General features: G+C 48.4%; 6 protein-coding genes across 13 annotated transcripts; 3 read left to right on the top strand and 3 right to left on the bottom strand.

Annotated features, from left to right (window-relative positions):
- Window positions 1-127: 127 nt before the first annotated feature.
- Window positions 128-6,007, bottom strand: FVEG_08098 (hypothetical protein). Of its 5 annotated transcripts, XM_018896921.1 has the most exons (6): window positions 2,694-4,169; window positions 2,551-2,594; window positions 1,780-2,418; window positions 665-1,593; window positions 298-596; window positions 128-246 (listed from the first exon to the last, which is right to left on the bottom strand). In XM_018896921.1, the coding sequence occupies exons 1-4, from the start codon at window positions 2,832-2,834 to the stop codon at window positions 1,419-1,421; spliced, it is 999 nt and encodes a 332-aa protein (XP_018754459.1). In that variant the 5' UTR covers window positions 2,835-4,169; the 3' UTR covers window positions 128-246; window positions 298-596; window positions 665-1,418. The 5 variants fall into 5 exon arrangements, with proteins under 5 accessions (XP_018754459.1, XP_018754457.1, XP_018754458.1 ...); XM_018896919.1 differs by having other exon boundaries at window positions 298-1,593; window positions 2,694-6,007; XM_018896920.1 differs by having other exon boundaries at window positions 217-1,593; window positions 2,694-6,007.
- Window positions 6,008-7,173: 1,166 nt separating this feature from the next.
- Window positions 7,174-12,373, top strand: FVEG_08097 (hypothetical protein). 2 transcript variants are annotated; one of them, XM_018896916.1, is made up of 3 exons: window positions 7,174-8,113; window positions 8,629-8,751; window positions 8,821-12,373. In XM_018896916.1, exons 1-3 carry the CDS (start codon window positions 8,093-8,095, stop codon window positions 10,012-10,014), a joined length of 1,338 nt encoding a protein of 445 aa, XP_018754454.1. In that variant the 5' UTR covers window positions 7,174-8,092; the 3' UTR covers window positions 10,015-12,373. The 2 variants fall into 2 exon arrangements, with proteins under 2 accessions (XP_018754454.1, XP_018754455.1); XM_018896917.1 differs by lacking the exon at window positions 7,174-8,113 and having other exon boundaries at window positions 8,198-8,751.
- On the bottom strand, window positions 10,561-12,417 carry FVEG_08096 (hypothetical protein). The gene is made up of 2 exons (XM_018896915.1): window positions 12,094-12,417; window positions 10,561-12,043 (listed from the first exon to the last, which is right to left on the bottom strand). Exon 2 carries the CDS (start codon window positions 11,792-11,794, stop codon window positions 10,649-10,651), a length of 1,146 nt encoding a protein of 381 aa, XP_018754453.1. The 5' UTR covers window positions 11,795-12,043; window positions 12,094-12,417; the 3' UTR covers window positions 10,561-10,648.
- Window positions 12,418-12,937: 520 nt separating this feature from the next.
- Window positions 12,938-13,612, top strand: FVEG_08095 (hypothetical protein; the record flags this gene model as incomplete). Its single annotated transcript, XM_018896914.1, has 2 exons — window positions 12,938-13,133; window positions 13,329-13,612. The coding sequence occupies 2 exons, from the start codon at window positions 12,938-12,940 to the stop codon at window positions 13,610-13,612; spliced, it is 480 nt and encodes a 159-aa protein (XP_018754452.1).
- Window positions 13,613-14,104: 492 nt separating this feature from the next.
- On the bottom strand, window positions 14,105-16,681 carry FVEG_08094 (hypothetical protein). 2 transcript variants are annotated; one of them, XM_018896912.1, is made up of 5 exons: window positions 16,387-16,681; window positions 16,298-16,322; window positions 16,157-16,242; window positions 14,827-16,101; window positions 14,105-14,776 (listed from the first exon to the last, which is right to left on the bottom strand). In XM_018896912.1, the coding sequence occupies exons 1-5, from the start codon at window positions 16,422-16,424 to the stop codon at window positions 14,200-14,202; spliced, it is 2,001 nt and encodes a 666-aa protein (XP_018754450.1). In that variant the 5' UTR covers window positions 16,425-16,681; the 3' UTR covers window positions 14,105-14,199. The 2 variants fall into 2 exon arrangements, with proteins under 2 accessions (XP_018754450.1, XP_018754451.1); XM_018896913.1 differs by having other exon boundaries at window positions 14,105-16,101.
- A 1,495-nt stretch (window positions 16,682-18,176) lies between these two features.
- Window positions 18,177-20,973, top strand: FVEG_08093 (hypothetical protein). Of its 2 annotated transcripts, XM_018896911.1 has the most exons (5): window positions 18,177-18,550; window positions 18,691-18,964; window positions 19,166-19,378; window positions 19,431-20,193; window positions 20,243-20,959. In XM_018896911.1, the coding sequence occupies exons 2-5, from the start codon at window positions 18,761-18,763 to the stop codon at window positions 20,848-20,850; spliced, it is 1,788 nt and encodes a 595-aa protein (XP_018754449.1). In that variant the 5' UTR covers window positions 18,177-18,550; window positions 18,691-18,760; the 3' UTR covers window positions 20,851-20,959. The 2 variants fall into 2 exon arrangements, with proteins under 2 accessions (XP_018754449.1, XP_018754448.1); XM_018896910.1 differs by having other exon boundaries at window positions 18,177-18,964; window positions 20,243-20,973.
- Window positions 20,974-21,056: the final 83 nt, after the last annotated feature.

Raw genomic sequence — 21,056 nt, 5'->3', positions numbered from 1 at the left:
TTATCATTTAGGAGCATTATCCTAAGTCTTCGTTGACTCCTCCACAAGTAAATCTGCGGTTGTTGGCGTCATCGAGGACAAGCTAATAGAACAGGAATCAATGGCATTTCATAGAATGATTTGTCAACTGCTAGCCAACTCGAATATACGACAAAGGGGATATTTGAGAGACGTGATGAATGGACCGCAGACAGACGCAAAACATTTCATCAGACTGCCGAAGTTATGATCATTGCCTACACGATGCTTGATAAGTTTAGAAGCCAAACACTGATAACAGGAGGCGTGGGTTCCTACAGAGAAGGGAGATAGCATTGACAGGCTGAAGATATCGGAGGCTAGGCAGTTCATCAATGGACTTGAACATGCTGCATTATATGTCTATAGCACTTTTCTGTGGTGATGTGACAAAGTTGTCATCGTCCACACTTGCTCCAGCTTACACGAGAGACCGGAGGATGATGTACCAAAACAAGTCGAGATAACCAGACGCCTGCATAGAACGACAATTCAGGCTGGCATCTGTCGTGATTGTAGTTAAAGAAACTATCTTTTCTCTCATGTCTGTAACATAGCTATCAATACCATGATGCTGGCTGTAGAGAAGGTTAAAGCAGAGCAAACATTAGCAGGAGAGCAGTTTGGAACATCCATACAAACTGACAAGAGTATCGGCGACATCCTACCTATTCAGCTTGGCTCATGTAGCAGCCCAGCATCAGCCATCTTCGCATCAATACATTTCTCCTCGGCATCTTTCGTCTGAGGACTGTGGTCTCAGCATTATCCTGCTCAACACCCTCCATTTGATCGCCCTCATTAAATGACAGAAATTTTCTTGCACCCTAGGGAGGAAAGAAAACTTAGAAACTCGATCCTAAATGACAAAACGACTTAGGTAACTTGGTATAACTTTAGGATAACTTTAGGATACTGTAACTTTAGCCCAAGTTTAGTGTAACGTTAGGATACCCTTTGTTGAGTTTATTTTGATAACCTGCATGAAGGTCTGATATTTTCTTGCTCGACACCCAAAGGATTGCATATAAGACATTGATGTGACACCAACTATTCATTTTTTCGTATCACGCGAACATCGAGTTGGGAGGGATCACGAGGCTCAAGGTGCCCCCACCAAGGCCACCACAAGCGCAAGCAAACAAACTCAAAAGTAGTTTATGAATGTCTCATCAATGCCAAGTTTCTTTTCTAGTTCGAGGTTTGCGAGTCCGCTATTCGCGAGCGTTGAGCGTTGAGCGTGTACGTAAATATGGACTAGCAAAGAAAGTGTACGAAGAGGTGTGGTAATACAAAAAGGAGGTGTCGTCAATCGTGAGTGTGATGCTGTCAGTGCGTTTTCCTTCCTTCACCAAGGCTATGCATGCATAATGGAACATTAAACGAGATATACCCAGTCTCTACAAACGTGTCTTTTCTTGTGGTGTATCACCCGTTACCTCAGCGATGAAATCTGACATGGCTTCAAAGTAACCTTCTTCCAGGACGCTTGAGTTATGATCACCACCCGGAAGAGGCTTCCATCGCTTGGTAGGTGCGGCGGAGAGGTCATACAGCTGTTTCATGTGTTTTGGCCTGGCATACATTAGCTTCGTGTTCTGTGTTGCGCCATGCTGCAGCAGAAGAATGTGATGTCGATCATCAGGGAGTATTTGCTTTCATATCAAGACCACGAGGGTACTTCAACTTTTGTGGGTGATGCAAATTTAATCATCACAGGACCAGGGGTAGCGGGGGAAGAGAGGGTGCAGAGGAACTTACGGAACAATCTCATCCTGCAAGCCACTGATGAAAAGCGTGGGCACCTTTGTGATGTTGGGGAGAACCGACTCACTGGGCCAGACTTGGTGGCATAGCAGGGTAAGGTATTTGGCAGGGGGCACAACGGAAGGGATCAGCTTTCGGATGGAGAGGAAGGTGTTCTCCAAGATCAGACCAGCGATATCACCCGCTTCCTGGTTCTTGGAGACAAGCTTGATAGCGACGGCACCGCCCAGACTCTGACCGTAAACCATGAGCTTGTGATCGCGTGTCTCGGCCCGCTGCCGCAGATAGTTGAGCCCAGTCTGCGCGTCAACATTGAGACCCGACTCGTCGGGCTGGCCTGTTGAGGAACCGTAGCCTCTATACTCGAGCATAAAAACGTTGCAACCAATGTAGTTTATGATCATCCGAGCGATAGGTAACCGATGGCCGATGTTGCCAGCATTGCCATGAAACATCAAGATGGTGATGTTTGAGTTCTTGTGGCCGCGAGGGCCACGGATGTAGAAGGCTGAGAGCTTCTCGCCATCGTCGGTTGGGATGTAAAGTTCTTCGAAATTTGAGATGCCAAAGTCTGAAGGCTTGGGAACGTCTGAGCGAGAATTTGCGGGAATGTTGCTCGGGTAAATGAGAGCCCTAATACATGCAGGGTTAGCGGGGCTCGGCTTGATGATGATGCGGGTCAGGCAAAGAAAGAGGAGGTCGGTAGCAGCTAGCAAGGGGAGATGGAGTCGGAGGCGGTGATGGTGATGGTGTTGGGATACGGACTTTTGTTTAAAGTAAAGTAATGATGTGAGGACGGCGGCGAGACCCTATTGTATGCGCATTGACGTTAGAACAGTCCCTTTGTAGTTATGGATGGCTGCAGGCAAGACTATTTTGTCAGCCAAGCTGCAGGATAGTGCACGTACCGTTGAAGCCAGCGCGGGCAGACGCATATAGCTGGCGACCGAGCTCAATACCGAGACGGTCTGCTCGACGTAGCTGTTGGAGGATTGAGATGTGGGAGAGTTGGAGCTGGACATGGTTGCTTTGGTCGGTTTGCTGGGCATTACAACAATATGGCTGCAGATGCAGATGCAGATGCAGTGCAGGTGAAGGTAGACCGTGTATGTCTGTCTACCTATCAACCCAGAGTGAGATGGACTTTTTGGGGAGATGGAACCCCCGACAGTGATTGACGGCGGAGACTGGAGACAGGCCGGAGACTGCAACAAGGGGCATATGGTATCCGTTCGTATAGATCGTAGGCGGTCGCGAACTTCGAGGGTCGAAAAGACGGTGACTGCCCCAAGAAAAAGTACTGAGTAATCGAAGCTGTCTGATGATAAGATGTTGAGTTTATTAAGGCCCTGTTATGCACCCAAGATATTGGAAGTATTGCTCGGGGTTTGCTGAGGGGGGCGAAGGCAGGAAGGAAGAGGTGACACCGTGACAGGAGTTGCCAAACCACCTAGACCTATACTTAATCACCGTATGGGAAGTAAGTAAGGTACTAGGTAAATATTGCGTGTGCCTCCTCGATCTCTAGACCTAAAAGCAACAAGCTGAACTGAATTTGTTGAAGCTGCCCCTGGCGACCGTCAAGTGAAGCAAGAAAGCCTAGGACCACTTTCCAAGTACCCCCAAGGGTGACAGAAAGAATTAGACAAGTCTAGTATAGACTTTGGTGAAACTTTGCTCAGGTTATTTGTGACACCTTTGATCTAAGGCCAGAAGTTTTCTTGCTCCTTGGGGATTGTCTTCGGCGGCGATCCCACTTATGGAAGTACCACGCACGAGGATGACATGGGTCGAAAGGCCTTCTTTGGGATGATACCGAGGTTGGCAAGAGACGTGGAAGCACAAATAGAATGGGACGATGCTCAAGTATGGTAGAACAAGGTGCAAGTGCCCCAAAAATACCCAAGGGAACAAAAGTCTGATAAGGAGTGGTATTTGGTATTGGTCGAGGTAGGTGTCATGAGGAGAAATAGAAGTGAAGCCATGAAGATTAACTAAAGAAAGATACGTTGAGAAAGCGAATGACTGGGCCGAATCCTCAGGCTCTGAATCCAGCAACAGTTGTAATACTTATCAACTAGCACCTCAACAATAGATCTGCCTAGAAGTCATCATCCATGTCTAGACAGGAACCAATCCAGCCAATATCGATAACTTCGGGACTCTGGAGGTGAGATGGATATTCCATGTAAGGTCAATGGTGGGGCACAGAGCGATCTCAGCTCGATGAGGTGGAGAGAAAGGTAAATGAAGATACTCCTCTCATGGGCGCAGCACAGGTAACGGTCAACGCTAATTTAGCGGAGGCTCTACCTCTGCGGCGGGCGACTTTCAGGTACCCGAAGCCTCCTAGCTTACGCTCACCAATGAAGCTGATACACACGACGAAACAGACAGATCAGCAGAGACAAGGAGATCAAGGGGGCGCTATAGTTAATATACAGTATGCCATCACACAGGTGCATGAAGAGATTGATGAGTTTTAGTCAGCTGTCAAACGGTTTTCATCACCACAGCCTCCTGTTGTTCTCGTTAAAGATGAACCACATGACAACCAACCAGGGTACGGACGCGACGGTGGAAATGAGCTCAACGTCTGTACACCATAACCGACTTAACCACGCTAGGAAGCTTGCAGGAAGAAACGAAAGAGCTTCTACCAGTAAGACCTTTGATGAGGGTGCGTAAAATAACTAAGCAAAGAATATCCTAAGTTTATCCTGAATGGTCCGAAGATGGTCCAAATGGCCCTAAACTCATCTGACTATTTCTGTCATTTAGGATCAAGGTCCTTAAGTCTGCTGACCAACACGTCGTCACGGACCAACAACATCATCATGTTAACAAACAATAAAGAGCGGGCTTCAATCTCGCCAGTTGTTGATCCGGGAAGATCTTGACATACCGCCCGTACTACAGAATAGGTACGTACGTAGCTCATATCCCCAAGGTTGCCGAATCAGGGAAGCTTGTGCTGTGCAACTAGATGCATGTTGATGAAGAGTCAAGATGAACTGACATCTGGGTGCTTCACAAATGTGATACCAGAGCGACAGACATTATCACAATCTGGTTCCTGGCTAACGATCGACCATATCTATGGCCTGCATAAGCCCATTCAGTAGCCAGGTCCGAGACGCTGGTAATCATCTCCCTAGCTTCTGCGATGGGATGTGACGGGATGTGATGTGATGTGTCACTGGCTATCAAACTGTGGCAGAAGGGAGTTGTTTTTCTTCGTCGATGAAACCATATCTCATCCTCTGTGACGGCCCTCTTCCCAAGCTCTGTGTGGGGGTATCTTCCTGCCAGTCCACGAGTGTCTAGGACATTGTCTTTCGAAGAGATAATTATCCTTATTTCTCGGGATAAAACTGAGGAATGCGGTTAAGGGAATTTATACGAATCGTCCCTTTGGTCTCGGCCCTTGGATGTTTTTCAAATGTTCTTCCCCGTAGCCTGACTGGGTCTCCATTCCTCAGCTTCGTATGATACTCTGCTTGTGCAGAGTAGACTGTAGCAGTTATGTTGATCAGGGATACCCCCTGAGACAAGCCTCATCTTGGCTTTCTGCGCCCACCGTCGCGGTGGTTTAGCCTCTTTGTGCCATCAGCTAGATAATTAGAGGCATAGCCTGGTGAGCTAACCAGACCACGAGACACTTTTGAAATGAAGGCGCATTGTGCTGAGCCCACACAAGATGAATATGAGGCGAGCGAGGTTGAACTGGAGGGACAGTGAAACTCGTTGTATGACATCCATAGACAAACCAAAGCCCCCGCCAATACCTGGCAGCTATCCTGTCGTGCCGTACCTATCTTGCTTGGTGGGGTAAGATGCTGTCGCCAGATGACGGGTAGCGGCATGATAACCTCGTGGGCATGGCGGGATAGTTCATAGGTGAACGATCAATAATACAAGCAAACATGCCAACTAAGAGGAGAGTTTTATGCAAGGGGCCACGGAATCTACGGCCCTGGACCTAGTTTTGTCATTGCACACTAACATGGAATTTGTATTCCTTTTGGGGGTGTCGAAGCAAGAAGCAAAGCAGCTCTGAGCTGAGCACGTATCTCACAGTCATTGGATTACTTTCGCATGCAGACCACGAGCATGGACCAGTACCTAGCTGTGAGCCATGCTACCAGAGGAGGAGGATGATGTCCTTCGACCATGGACCGGAAAGCAACCTGAACAGCGCATAACTCTTATCAAAAGGCAGAAATATCATACTTGTAGTCTTTCCCTTTATCTGCCCCGTAGTTCCCGCCGTGGAACAGGTTGATGTCGTCCAACGTGGGTGAAGAACCCTTGTAGTGAAGTGCTGAGTCCCTTTTTTTGTTCAGGAGCGCTGCCGCTCTGAGGCCCCTTCTTTTCCTCATTATGCGCATGGCACATCTTAAGCCTGTTACAGACAATCAGGGCGTTTGGCATGGAACGCCAAGAAAGTATGCAAAAAAGCCGTCCATCCACAGCTCAGGTACGCACACACTACTCTCCGTATCGAACCGCGAAGCATGCATCTCGATGGCGCATTACTACGCTGTTCGAATGATCGTCAACATCAGATTGAACAAGCGTCAAGCCCTTTTGAAACGAGTGCACACAAGTTATGAAATAAGCGCGCCACGAACCCTAGGCAAGGGGAACATGCTGTGCCTTTCAACTCTGACACTCCTGGTACAAACTCCTGACACCACCCCAACTCTCTTTTACAAGTGATAGACCAGAAACATTTGACAGGCGCGAAAGGTCTCCAATCAAGACCCAACCTATCCTGCTGGGCGGCATTGCATTGATAAGTGCCCCTGTCTGGGTTGGTATCTCAGCCAATGGTACGCAAATACCTGAAGGAATGCCGGGCTGGACTAGCGCTCTGATGAGCATCAGACCCATCCAGGGCGAGCGGCTTCAGAGTTTCCAGGGTTAGTTCTGAGGTGTGCATCATCGTCATCATCATGAGCACCCACTATCAGGGTTTCTGCTAATAATGAATGAGCGTCCAATCATTTTGTTGCAGACGTCGCTACAGCAGCGGGCTCACACACACACTCATAGACTGAGACACTCAGGATGCTGGAGGCTTGCTTTGGTTGGGCTGCACTGAACTGGTTCTGAGCTATTTTGAGTATTTCCCTGCTGAAGTCGGCTGTTGATTGTTGATGGTGTTTATGATGGTTGCTTGGGTGTTCCGGTAATAAGCCCCCCAAACTTCCTATGGCGTGAGATGCTCTGCATTGGATCCGATGCTTCCTGTCCGGTCGTTATCTCGTGTTTTATTGTCACTATTCCTGTTCCTGTCAGTTGCAGTTGTTGCTGTGGTTGCCCTCTTCCAGGGCGTCTGCTACAGCGGGTTTGTGCTGTAGTTCCATCTGTAGCATCCACTCTAGGTAATCAATGAAACACCCTCCTTTTCTTGTCTATTTTTTTTTTCTTCCACAACATCCCACTCTTTTCTCCAGCGCGCGCGTGCAGTTCATTCTTGTCATTTGCAAAGAGACTTTAGCTCTACCGATATTCATCCCTCCATCTTGCCTTTGGAGCCCTCCTAATTTAAGTCTTTGGGGATCACAGCCATCTTTCCCGCCCACTACCCGCGCCTCCATCATCACGCTACGTGATCCTCAGGAGCTGGAACCCGTCGCAAGAACCGTGCTCTTCGTAGAGGCTCAGTCTTAGACTCAGACTCAGGCTTGACGGACCCTGGTCTCGAAGTACCCCTCCACCTGACTGCACTCAATCTCGCCTGCTGGTGCTGGGCTATCTGCTTTGTCCCGCCCGCCCCTCCATCAATCTCGTGCTATCGTCAACATCCAACTTTGTTTTCCGCCTTTTCGCTTTGGTCGTCACAACGCATTCCTCGAGCTCGCAACTGACTCTTGCTTGATTTCGCCTCGTTTTCTTTGCCTCTCATCGCTCGTTGAGCTTATGCTGCCCAAGTCGTGCCCAAGCAACACCCAACGCAACCTTACGGCAGCTAGTCTTTTGCGCCTGTCATATCAGCAACCTCGTCCAGGCCATACAGAACTCTGAAAAAAGCACCGCCCCCGATTTTATTTTTGCTTTGCGTGCCTCAAAACCATCCCTCGGCCGAATCATTTCGTCCCCTGGCCCTTGCGCCCCTCCACTCAGCTTCTTGGAAGCCAGCACTTCTGCAGTCTCTTCAAGACGTTGAATCTGCGTTGTCTCCCGTTAAATACCGACCGTCTCTCAGAACTGCACCGTTGTGCAGGTTTACTTCTCTTCTCTGCACAGCAAAACACATCTTATTAACCATCGACACTCAAGTGTCCTCTAAGCAGCAGTCATGGTTTCTTTTTCATGTGAGGTACGTTATTCGGTGAAGTGCTTTCTCGGCATTGTTTGCACCTCAACCCGCCAAGTCTCGACTTTTTATCCATTCCCATGGATTAGTAGTTATGCTGCTATCCAAAGACTCCCGCCGCTCAAGCCATATCCATATCCTATCCCCCTCCGTTTCCATATCTCTCAAACAAATGCCCCTTCACTCCCGTCAATGCCAGTCCCAATGCCAATCCCAATGCCAATCCCAATGCCCACCCCCCTAAACAAACCTCATACACGCCTGACATCACTCCCACCACACCATTCTGTCACGAACTGCCTCCTTCAAGGGACACCCCTTCTTCCCCATGCCGATCTCCTGGCCCACCATAACCGTCTTGCCATGCTCTCGCCTCCCCTTGTATTCCTCAAATATCCCAGTACACCACCCCGCCGCATCGAACGAGTATCCATTGTCTTGCATCCCACTTATACCGTTCATGCCGTAGTTTATATCAGCTCCGTCCTTTGTTATACTAACTTACATACTACATACAGGCCTGCGGCGACGTTCTTACCAAGAAGAAGCTTGATCCTCATCGTAACCGCTGTCGCGGCGCTACCTTCACCTGCATTGATTGTATGGTGTATTTCCCTGGCGTCCAATACCGATCACATACCGTATGTACCACATGGCTTTCCGGTAGCCATAACCCTCCTGAACTCGTGTAATCGTCTGACATCATATAGAGTTGTATGACCGAAGATCAGAAGTACCAAGGTGCGCTCTATAAGGACAAGAAGAACAAGAAACAGAAACACAGCCACCCCAACGATAACCAGCAACATTACACCCAAGACCAAGCCATGACTGAAGTTCAAACTCTCCCCAACAACACTGGTAACATGAGCCACTACGCCTACGTTGAAGACGTCCCTGAGGATCAGTTCGGCTGGGCCGAGTACGAAGAAAGCAGTGACGATGAATCGCCAAACGGCCCGCCCCCAGAGGCTCCTACGCCTCCTTCTGCTGCCCCGGAGCCACATGTGGATGTATTTGAATTCCTCGTTGGAACTGGACAAACACCTAATGCTTCCAACATGAATCTCGACGCGGAGCCAGGCAACTCACTGGTACGATACGAACCCAAGGACAAGGGCGACGAATACGGCTTCGTGGATGATGACGATGAACCTGCAGTCGAATATGGAAGTGGCCCCGTGCCAGCCGCCGAATTTGTTACACCCGCTTCAAAATCCGAAAGACGCAAAAGCCGGACCAGCACTGAGAAGAAAGACAAGAAGCGCAAGCGATTACATATCGATGTTCCTAGTGACCAAGTTATGACGGATGCCCCACCGGTTCTTCACTCAGGACTCACTGGCGGCATCAACCGAATGATGCGTCCTGTATTCCCCCCGTCCCCTGATTACTCTGGCGGTGACGCTCCGGAAATTTCCCCCGCGAGCCCTCTGAAGAAGTCAAAGCACTCTAAACATTCTAAGCACTCGAAGCATGCCTCTACTGGTCATAGCCTCTTTGGCATGATTGCCGGCAGCAAGCCCAAGTCCAAGTCCAAGACGAAAACCAAGTCGTCAAGCAAGACCAAGAAGAGTTCTTCCTCTTCCAAGAAGTCCCATAAAGAGAAGAAGCCTCAGCAGCTCATCGAGTATCGCCCTCAGAGCAAAGATGGCAAAACAGACCCCAGCGCTGGACAAGTCGTCCTCTACAAGCCTCGAGCCGATGTCTTCCTCAGCTTTGTCGACAAGGGTCCTGAGAGTGAGAAGGGCGTCAGCTTAAACAGGGTTCTAAAGCGTTTCCACCGAGAACGTGAGGCTACTGGCAGCGAGTTGGGTAAGGGCAAGGAAGAGAAAGAACTCTGGAGATCCCTCCGACTTCGACAGAATGAACAAGGAGAGATCGTCCTGTTCTCTGTTGAGTGATTATCCAACTTCAAATTCAACCAAAAAAAAAAAAAAAAAAGAGCGGTATCGGAAGATCAGGCCGAAAATCGGACAGACACCGGGCATGGGATTCCAGGAGTTTATGAGGATGATGCATTGAGACAACGGTTTTTTCCACGATACCTTTATGGACAAGCTTTTATTTTGTACAAGTTTTCGGGAACAGATGGGATCGGAGGGGTTCAGTGGCTCGTCAGGTGTGTATCTGGCGGTTGCGAGTATTGGGGCCCCTGGATCTCCATCAGTAATTGTGTATAGTATGTATACAACGGAACGGACGGGCATCTGTTGCTGGATGCAAGGATGGACCATTTCTCTTGGTGTTGAGATTTATTCTTTCAAGACTATGCTTTGGGAAACCGAATGGCAGATAATGAGCGGTTGGTGCATCGGACGGACTGGAATGGACTGGAATGGATACCACGAGAGGATTGGAGCGTTTTTTTTTTATTTTTATAGCGGCATGAGCCTGCTCTGATGATACCCATGGGCCCTGAGCCACGGTATCTCTTTGTTTTGTTTTTAGCATCTCGCATCGAGGATGTGATTGAGCATATTAATATTTGTTCATCTGAATTGGATATCTTGCAAATCACATCTAACTAGTAAGCCATTACATCACACGTAGTGGTAAGATGTGTTGAGCCATGGCTTCACGTCGACATAAAGGGCATTCGGGTTTTTCCCTCACCCAGTCTCCTATACACTCCCAACAGAAGACATGACCGCATTGTGTCGCTGAGGGATCTCTCATCTCTTCCAAGCACAGTGTGCACTTTCTTTGTTGTCCACCCTTGATGTAGCCCATGGCCTTGCCATCAGTCAATTGAATACGTGGTACAGCTGCTGCTGGGGTGTGTGTGGCAGCAAAGATGTCGACTTTAGCCTTTGAGCTTGAAGCTCCTGTGGGTAGCAATAGGTTGTTATCGCCATTGTAGGCTCCGTCATGATTCAAAGAGATATCATCAGAAGCCCCAAAAGCAGCGCGTTCGCGAGCTGCTGACTCGGTAATTGTAGATCGAACATGGGTATAGCCCTGGACCGCAAGTTGAATGACTAGCAGTACACCTAGGAGTTCGTATCCTGCACGATCGGGTGTATCAGGAACGGTACGTGTGAAAACGTATCGCAGGGAAAGAAGCCTCTTGGACAGCTGGTAATATGTACCACTGAAGTAGAAAAGGGCTAGAATAACGGCCTTGAAAGGAGCGCCTGATGTGAAAGAGCCCAGATGCTGGTCTAAGTAAGACCACATGCGCGCTTCGCACCCTGTCGCCGAGCCGTTATCTCGTTTGCGAAGGCCCTCTAACCGGCGCTGTAGAAGGTTGCGCAACCGAGCGCGTAGTCCAGGGAGAATCCGGGCCGCGATATAGGGGAGAAGAATGCTGGCAGCTACGTAGCCTGCGCGACGGCCGATAGCAGGAAGTTGACCATCACGCGCATCTATCTGCACAAGATCGCAATACTCCTCACCTAGGGTTCGGTTGCCGGGAATTGTAGTGAGAGTAAAGTAGGCGAGCGTTGCCAGGGTCTGAATCTCGGGTGCGCAGGCGTGTGTGAGACGGGCACCGCGAAGGCGACGATGCAGATCGCTCAGGATCTGCGTGAGGTGGCCGGTGAAGTATGCATCCTTTTGGTGAGAGCGGATGATGTCGGGGGCGGTGGCAAAGGGATATGGTGATGCTGATGAGGACGATGCTGAAGAGGAGGAGGAGGACATGATGGTGTATGATCGGCAAAAGAGAGCGCGCATGCGCATGCACGAGGTGTGATGGATGGATGGATGGGAGGACCGAGCGTGATTTGATTATTCGGGCAGTATGAAGGCGAAATGAACGAAGGCCAAAGTCGAGGATTAGTAGAGACCGGAATCACAATTTGGTGAAGAAGGAAGATGATTAATAAATTGGCGGTTGGTGTTTAAGCAGCAAAACGAACCTCGGTCGGGACAAGGTTAGGCTGAAGCGCTAAGTTAGCATTTCGGTCATCGGTAAGTACTCCCCGCGTTCTTTGCCATGTGAGTAAATATTTCCTCTTTAAGGTAGGAAATGCACACACTTAACTTAGGCATTAGGAGTAGATATCCCATCTTGTGCAGGATGGGGGCAGTAAGATATGAGGGAACTATCGCCGTATCTCTTAATGATGCCGTGGTCATTTGAGACATGGAGAATGCAGTACGCAAAATGCGAAGTGGAGGCAGGAGGATAGTTAGACGAACACTTTTAGAACCTGTATCCCAAGGGATCAAAAGATTTAGGTAAATTTAGTATAACTTAGTAAAGCTTTAGACTAGATACTCTGTAGTCATTGGATAGATAATGCCCAGTCAGTCAGCAACACTTATAGAAAGGCCAAAAACTGCACATGCACAATCAAGAAATGCAAAAACAGCGTTTCTGACACACATCGCAATGGCACCAACAATGGATATAAACAACCTAAAGGCCCTCCCTACATATATGGGCCCGCGCTGAATCAGAGGCCGGTTTACTCTGTACTTCTGTTGCCTCAATGACGTAATTACGTCCTCAAATATTAGCCTTAATGAGGTCCTCCTCTCGCCTCTCTACCCAAGGTCGCCTCTTCCTTCAACCCATCCAAAAGGATATTATGCTTTAATTCACCCATCGCACTTCTCCAGTACGTCATCCAAATGCTCCTAATCAGATCACTTTTCTAACATGAATCATAGTCATCGTCTCGATGTATATAGGCTACAGCCTGTAGCCGGACGAGGGATTCTCGTTTGAACGAGGATATTCGCGGTCGTCAACAGAGAGCACTACCCAACGAAATCCTCAGGGGATTGACAATCGCAAGACCCAAGTCAATTCTAAATCTCCCACCAGTTGCTCATCGCGATGTACTAGTCTCCTTTGCTACATCGAGACTATCAGTAATGAAGATCAATAATTGGACTGATCGAGGTATCCGATATATCAGATTTGGTGTTGCAACGGATGAACCTCATTGGAAGAGAATTGGGCTATCATTCTTACGCCGAGCCCAAGCTGAAGCCGCGAGTCCGCTATTGCATGTGGCGAAGAAGATTTCTGAGCAACTCCCATTCGACCAGGATCATCACCCTGCTTCCAGTACTGGCTCTCGATGGATGGGATATATATTTGGCCGCCCAAATTTCAAGGAGAAATGATTTCCTTTCTTGAAAGAAGAAGAAATCCAAATCTTCTCGCCTCGAGTTGGGGCGAAACTCGAGAAGATCAAAAACATTCGTGAGCTTTGGCCTGGAGAGACGATTGTCGTGGTTTCGGAGTTTGTCCTTTTCTTAGACATCATCAACGAAAGAATTGAGCGGCGCAGCAAGAAGGAACCCAATCTCAGGTTCCGTCTTGCCGAGTACAACGACACAATCAATCTCGAGGAACGTTCTCGGATCCAATACGCTTTTAACCTATCGAGTGGTGGGCCAGAAGTTGTTCTACTCAGTGCAGGAGCTGGGGGTTCGCATATGGTTATCGCGGAGCCACCTTGGACACCTGGTAAAATTGACCAGGTCATCGGGGGCGGACCTATCGGTTTCCTCAAGACAAACAAGTCTATATATGGCACATGATTGCCCACCCGTCAGAGATCGACCAATTCGTCCTGGATAGACAGGCACAAAAGACCCATTTTATAAGACAGCTTCTCCTTGCCATTACAGGAGAAGCAAATGCAAAGGCCTCTGATACGGCAGTGGATATTAATGAAAAGGCGTTGCCTGCTCATACAGTCTATGAGTGGGCGAAGGGGAGGGCCAAACATATAGCTGAAAATGAGCGTATCAACAAGTCGCTGGAGGAGTGGGCTTCTACTCTGTATAGTCAAATTAGATAAGCTTTAGGATTACTTTAGGATTGCTTTAGGATTGCTTTAGGATTGCTTTAGGATTGCTTTAGGATTGCTTTAGGATTGCTTAGGATTGCTTTAGGATTGCTTTATGATTTATTTACTAAGCTTTGCCTAAACTTATGCCTCTATTCTAATGTCTTTATTAACTTTACCTAATTCTTTATAGTCTACAGTTCAGATAAAAGTGATTGGAAATAACAGGACGGACTGGGCGTGACTGTTGAAGAAATTCATGTTCAATCAATATTGGCTTTGCAGCTTTGTTATATCTTACTCTACCTCTAAATATTTACAACCGACAACTCATCCCTATTGTGGCCCTAGGGGCGGTTGGTTGAAGTCAAACGGCGCCATCACGCCTTGTTCTGAACCTTGGAGCTGCATACTCAAGAATTCGTCCGTCACAAGTGTACCTAACTCTTCTCCCCACTGAGCCATGAGCTCAGCTGTGACATTGTGGCCCAACTCTAGGCCGTTCATGAGATCTGGCCCAATGAGAGGATCTTCCGGGGGCATCACAACCTGTGCATTTCGTGCCCGTACGACATAATCTTTGATCTCACCCATGCATGGCCAAGTGTGCTGTACTTCCTCCATTGCATCAATGACGGTCGAGAGTGACCGTGCAATGTCTGAGTCATCCCACGAGGCTCCCTGGAAGAACCTCTTCATCATAATGGTGCCAGCTGCCGTGGATAGAGTCTGGACAAAGTCCAGTGGCAACGAGCGGAATCGATAGTGTCGCGAATATGTTCTCATCAAACGCAGGATAGCCTGCAGCGACTCGTAGCAGATCTCCACGTCTTCGCTTTCAGCAATGCCTTGTTTCTCGTACATATGCGAAGGTGGCCGGTGAAGGATAATCATGATTGTATGGAATAGCATGCTTCAACTTGTTAGTGTATAAAGATGACGCGACTTAGGGGGGCAACTCACTGCATACGAAGCACCGATGGTTGCACCACTCCTACAGTCCATTGGTTCCAGTGCAGAGTACCGGGAAGACTCGATAGCCACTTTGTGAGCGACACGTGTATTTGTCGTGACCTGGCTGCAGCTACGGTGGCGTCGACGTTACCTCGACGATTCTCGAAGAGATCCGTGATCATGAGATGGGCGATCTTGCAGAGCTCTGCTTGGTAGATGAAGGACCCAACAAGTGCAACACCGTCTTCGAATTCTGTTGCTGAAGCACCTTTACAAATGTACGTGTCCAGCAAACCCTCCCAGTCTGGAGGGTACTGCAATCTGATAGTGTTGCGGACGTCTGATTCGCTGGGGTGCAGAGCTGGTGGTCTTCCAAAGTAGAGACTCAGTTGCTTGTCTGCAATGAAGATAGCCCAGTAGACTCGTCTAAGAATCTCCGTGTCGCGGTTTGATGTTCCTTCTGTCGAAGCGTCCCAGTTGTTTGGGTCAAGGTGAAGACCCATCTCATGGGCAAGTCGGAAGGCCATACCAGCAAAAAGCCAGCCCTTTGACGTGTGACCTACACCAATTTCACGGTAGCCCAGCAAGGCCAAAGCCTGCAAGGTGGTGAGTTCTGGACTGTCGAGAGCTGCGTAGATCAGTTGCTGGGCCTGGTGGGCAAAGATATCGGATACTAAGCGAGAATCATCGAGCTGCATGGCGCCAAGCGAGCAGATAGCAAAGAGCAGGGCATCTGAATAGTATCTTCCCGAGCCAACATCATAGTCTCGTAAGAAGTACTCTCTGTAGATGAGCATATGGAACTGATACTGATATTTGAAATAGGCTGCCATGCATGTCTGGGAAGTCTCATCGTGAGGTGCGTAGACAAAGCTCGGGTCTCTCGGGCTACTGGAAGCGCTCACTTCCGGTATGTTCATCATGAGCGGTGTAGAGTTAGATTCGAGGTGGGTAGTTATCTCATCTGGGGATAATGAGACCTCTTGTGAGAGATGGATGTGAAAAGCGCTGGTGCCGCCGAAAAACTGAGTGGCATGGCTCGATCGAGGACGTCTCAGCTGTCCAGAACGGACCTGAGCAGCTACAACTTTGGGATCAGTATTTGACTTGGCATGGTCAATCTGCGACTTCTGTGTAATGTCGAGTGAGGCTGGTGGTGAGAGGGCGATCTCGGACAGCATCTCATCTCTTTCAGCGCTATCAGCAACGGCGAGCTTGCGAAGCAGCAGCTCAAGAGATGCCACTTGACCCTCCAGAGCTTGAACATAGCCTTTAGATATTGGCCTGGTTGGTCTTAGAGTTAGTGATAGTTCATGATTCTGGCGAGGTAGAATCATACCGTTGCTTCTCTCCGCTACCGCTGAGGATACATTCCGTGCCAGCCTTGATACACCGCGAGCACGGTCGTTTTCGATCACATTTTATCTTGTTGAAGAGTTAGTTTGAGGCCGATATAGAGCTAAAGACATGGATATCGTACCTTGCGGCGACGACATCGTTCACAACTATAGAAATCATTTCGGGTCAGCGCATGAAAGTGGAGCGGGCTTAGATGAGGGGATTACTCACGATATCTTGATGGACTCGCCCATTGGCGTTTCCTCCATGATGAGGGATTGGTAGAGGAGAAGACGCTTGAATATGGGGTTTCTGAGCGTTATCGCTATGTTTTGAGACAATTAATTCTCGTACCATGGATCGTTGAGCGGCAGAAACGGTTCGTTTAGACGCCAAGGGTGAATCGCTGGCTACTACTGGCTGTTTTTAGTGGCTTGTCACTTGACCTCAGCCTTCAACATTCCTATATATCTATCTAATCACTATGTATTTCTCATACAATTCTCAGGTGTGATGGGAAAACATGGGCAGATTAGGAGAAGTATTATCTAGAGATGAATGATTCTGGTAGATTCCGACTTGAATTGTAAACGGCGTGATTTCACTTGCTCGACGTACGTCCCGGGTAGCTCCAGATGATCTATCTGATCTGACAATTGCCTTGGAGAGTAGGTAAGGATGGATGGCTACAATCGAAAGTGTCCAAGACAAGCGTTGAGTATTAAGCGAAAGGTCTTCTTACATGTAATGGCCATACTTTTGCTTTTGCTTTTTATTATTTTTTTATTATTTTTTTAATGCGTCAGCTGTTTAGCCAGTTGAGGAGAACGCCTTGTGAATGGGAGCATGTCAGTTCATGGTTAGTACAACCCATCTTTTGAGCCAGCAAAGAGCAAAATGGTGAGCATCCTTGTCTCTTGGGGGCCTTGCAGCCAGCCTTGTAGATTCAAAACCATGGGCCACTGCTTGTGGTGCAGTAAGTATATGGGTTTTGAAAGGAAACCTGATCGGAACATTGTTGCATGTGTGTTGTATACAGCCTCAAAACTTCTGACAGGGCTGTAGACTCATGTCGATGCTTGTCGCGCTTGCTCACCCGTGGAACTCATTGACACCTGAAACACTTGAGTATGCACTGCAATAATCAACCGACAAGATCATGAACACAAAAGATAAGACCGCTGTTCTGCAAAGAAGCAACCAACACGAATATGCTTAATACAGAAATCTCCGAAGGCGCAGGACGATGATGACAGGGGAATATGCGGCCAACGGCCACCACGGAGACGGGCTTACTGAATGACAGGGATCTATTGAGTGACATACATACTGAATATTCATACATAGTAAGAAGAAGAAGAAGGGCTGAAAGAGATGGCGAGTCTTGGCATTGGAAGCAGGGGTAAACATGCTGGCTTAGACCCGGAGTCGGCGGCAACGAGATGTCTCCGGTCTTGCTATCGTGAGTTGTGTATTTGCCAGTGACATTCATATTTTGTATCATGATGCATCTGCTATTTTCGTGATGATCTCAAGTATGGACTAGCGAGCGGGTGTAACCTCAATGCACGTCAGTAAAACCCGCCTTTGTTTGTCTCTGATTTCTGAGACATTCCTTTGACCTGTATTTACAGAGTACTTTGCTGACCTACCTCGTTCAGGGATAGGTACTCTGCGAAGAAAACAAGGTCATTCCCCCTAAGTGCCAAGAACTGTAGAGCCTAGCCTAGCACCTATGTCCATCGCCCACGCCGCAAGCTGGAACGACTTGGCCGATTTGAATGCCTGAAAGCCTCTTCCGCATGATGGGAAATTGTGGAATTGGGTCAAGTCTCGACCTCGGACCCGCTACGATATGGGCTATGCTTTGATATCGGCCGAGGACAGGACAGGACAGGGCAAGGATATCGTGATTTAGCCTGGGTTCCTACAGTAGCGCTGAGATTCGGCCAATGATGGCTGCCACGTTTTTCTTGTCCGTAGCCTGCATCTTTAATAACATCACCAACTGCATAGAGGTCAATTCACTCTTACCTTAAGGTTACCTTACAGTGACAATGTCTCTCACTCTGAGGTGCCTTCGCTTAGATTCGACCCCTCAATCCAACCAATAATGCCTCAAGATACCTGGCCATAAGACGGATTCCCTCTGGATTCTTGGCTCTTGGCTACCTATACTTTCACCTCTACCTAACCGCCCGCTGATTTGAAGTACCTCAGGCCCCCTGCGCGGGTGTGGCGGCCGACTAGCACTACTAGGTAAGGTAGGTAGGTAGTTTAAAAAAAAGAAGCAAGGGTCTAAACGGTCTCTTTCAACTTACATGGGCCAGCCAACACTCACTCTATAGCTACCTCGGAGTTGGCAAGGGAAGGGAACTCTTGGTAATATTCCTTCGTATGTATTAAAGATCCGTCCCCATTGTCAGCTCAATTAGTCTCGTTTCCTTTGTTTCGTGTTTCTTTGTCCATTTCATCACCTCATATTAATGAAACTGTCCTCCATACTTAAACAACTCGTCATAATTCGAGGTCTAGGTAACTTAATGCCCCTGGTTATTGAACCACCCACATTCAGAACACCAGAGACCGAGTGCCTCAACCATCCATGATGACAGCTGCTCCGAAACTGTCGGATCCCGTCTCTGAAGAAGACTCTACACATACACCCAATAACGCCAACAACACTCATGATGGAGCCGTATCGAAAAAACAGCCCAGCCGGAAAAAATGGTTCATAATTGGTGCAATTGCGTGCCTAATAGTGCTAATACTGAGTTTGACGCTGGGGCTGTATTACGGACTCAAAAAGGTATGTTGCAACTGATCACTCAAACACACACACACAGTCTTTGGCAGTCTGTAAAATACCTACAACCTGAAGCACGACTAAACCTGTGTTCTCCAAAGGAACACAATGTCGATAAACCCACTGCCAAAGACAACGCCGACCAAACTCCCTCTCCACAACCCAGACAACAACTCAGATGACAATGATGATAACAAAGACAAGGGGAAAAGCTCAGATGGCGATAAAGAAGAGCCAGAAAAGAAGAAAGAAGGTCCCTTTGTAGACTTGGGTTACTCCAAATATCAAGGCAATGTCCTCGAGAGCAATATCTATGAGTATCTCGGTATACGCTATGCAAAAGCCCCAACCGGCGATCTTCGATGGAAAGCACCGCAGGAACCCGAGTCCACAACCGGAACACTAAAGGCTCAAGAGGTAAATACACTTCGGCTCACATCACAAATCAACGGTATCTCATTCTCTATAGTACGCCCCTTACTGCCCGGGAGTCAACGACGGTCTCAGCTCGCGCATCGACGAAGACTGTTTATTCGCCAACATATGGACTCCTGCAAATGCAACCTCTGACTCAAAACTCCCCGTCATGGTCTTCTTCCAATCAGGTGGCTACATCAGGAACGCTTCTCCATACGTGAACGGCACACAGCTCATCTCGGCCTCAAACAACAACATCATCTTTGTAAACTTCAACTACCGTGTTGGCATGTTTGGGTTCCTCGCTTCCAAAGAGGTCAAAGAAGATGGCGACCTCAACGCAGGATTGTTGGACCAGAGGTTCCTCCTCAGCTGGATCCAGAAACACATCGAGGTGTTTGGCGGTGATCCTGAGCATGTTATCCTCCATGGTGAATCTGCCGGTGCCGGATCTGTGGCCCTTCAGCTCGTTGCCTACGGTGGAAAAGACGAGGGTCTTTTTGCTGGTGCCATTGCTGAGTCGACATTCATGCCTGGTCTCCCTAGCCCTGACGATCTACAGTATCAGTTCGATCGAGTTGCCAACGCCACAGACTGTGCTGATGCCGACGACGCATTGAAGTGCCTCCGTGGAATCAAGTCGCCGGACCTTCAAACCCACAACGAAAAGGCTCCTTTCGATGGCCGCACTTATCGATCTTACTTCTACTGGGCACCCACTACTGATGGTGACATGTTTTCAGACTTGCCTTCTAAGCTCTACGAGAAGGGCGAATTTGTCAAGGTGCCACTACTGTCTGGCTCTTGTACAAATGGTATGTATCTGAACCCATATTCATGTTGCACTGCTAATCCTGTACCTAGAGGGATCCAACTATGCCGTCAACGCAGGCAGCTCAGCCCAGTTCATACGCTACATGCAGAATGAATACCCCTATTTGACCACAGATGACACCGAGACTATTCTCGACCTCTACCCACAAGAGCCCAAGATCGCAAAACACGATACTTGGTTCCCCTCAGCCTCGCGTGCATACGGCGAAGCAACTTTCATCTGCCCTACAAACAACATCCTCAACGCCTTCGCTGAGCACGCCGACCCCAAGACCCTCTGGTCCTATCGCTATAATGTTGCCATTGAAGAGTTCACAAACGACGGCTATGGCGTTCCTCATGTCTCCAATGCGCCCGCCGTCTTTGGCCCTGATATGACAGCTGCCAAAGCTGGCCCCAGCTATCGCACTTACAACGCGCCCATGGTCCCCATCGTCCAGAACTACTGGATCAGTTTTGTCCGTAGCTTCGACCCAAACACTCACCGTGACGAGGATGCTCCTCGATGGGAGAATTGGGGCGATGACCAGCGACGTCTAGTTTTTGAATTGAACAACAACACCATGGAGAGTGTGAACAAGGGCCAACGGGAGCGATGCGAGGCTTGGTTAGATATGAGTGGTTCTACCAAGCAGTAATGATCTTGACGACTTTGATTACATCACGATTCACAACCATTTATTTCATTGAATATTACTTGATACCCGTGTCATATACATAATACATCTATGCACATTCACCCTGCCGATGCAATGCGATCAGACTCGTTGATCTCGTTCATCACCATGATTGCCTCGAACCAAGTAATCGTACTTTTCATCTAATGCTAGTTCTGCCTCAAGTT

This window comes from Fusarium verticillioides, chromosome 3, assembly GCF_000149555.1.
Source record: "Fusarium verticillioides 7600 chromosome 3, whole genome shotgun sequence".
NCBI classification, from domain to species: Eukaryota; Fungi; Ascomycota; class Sordariomycetes; order Hypocreales; family Nectriaceae; genus Fusarium; species Fusarium verticillioides.
Note: the sequence above shows the minus strand (reverse complement) of the source record. Positions and strands in the feature narration are given on the sequence as shown.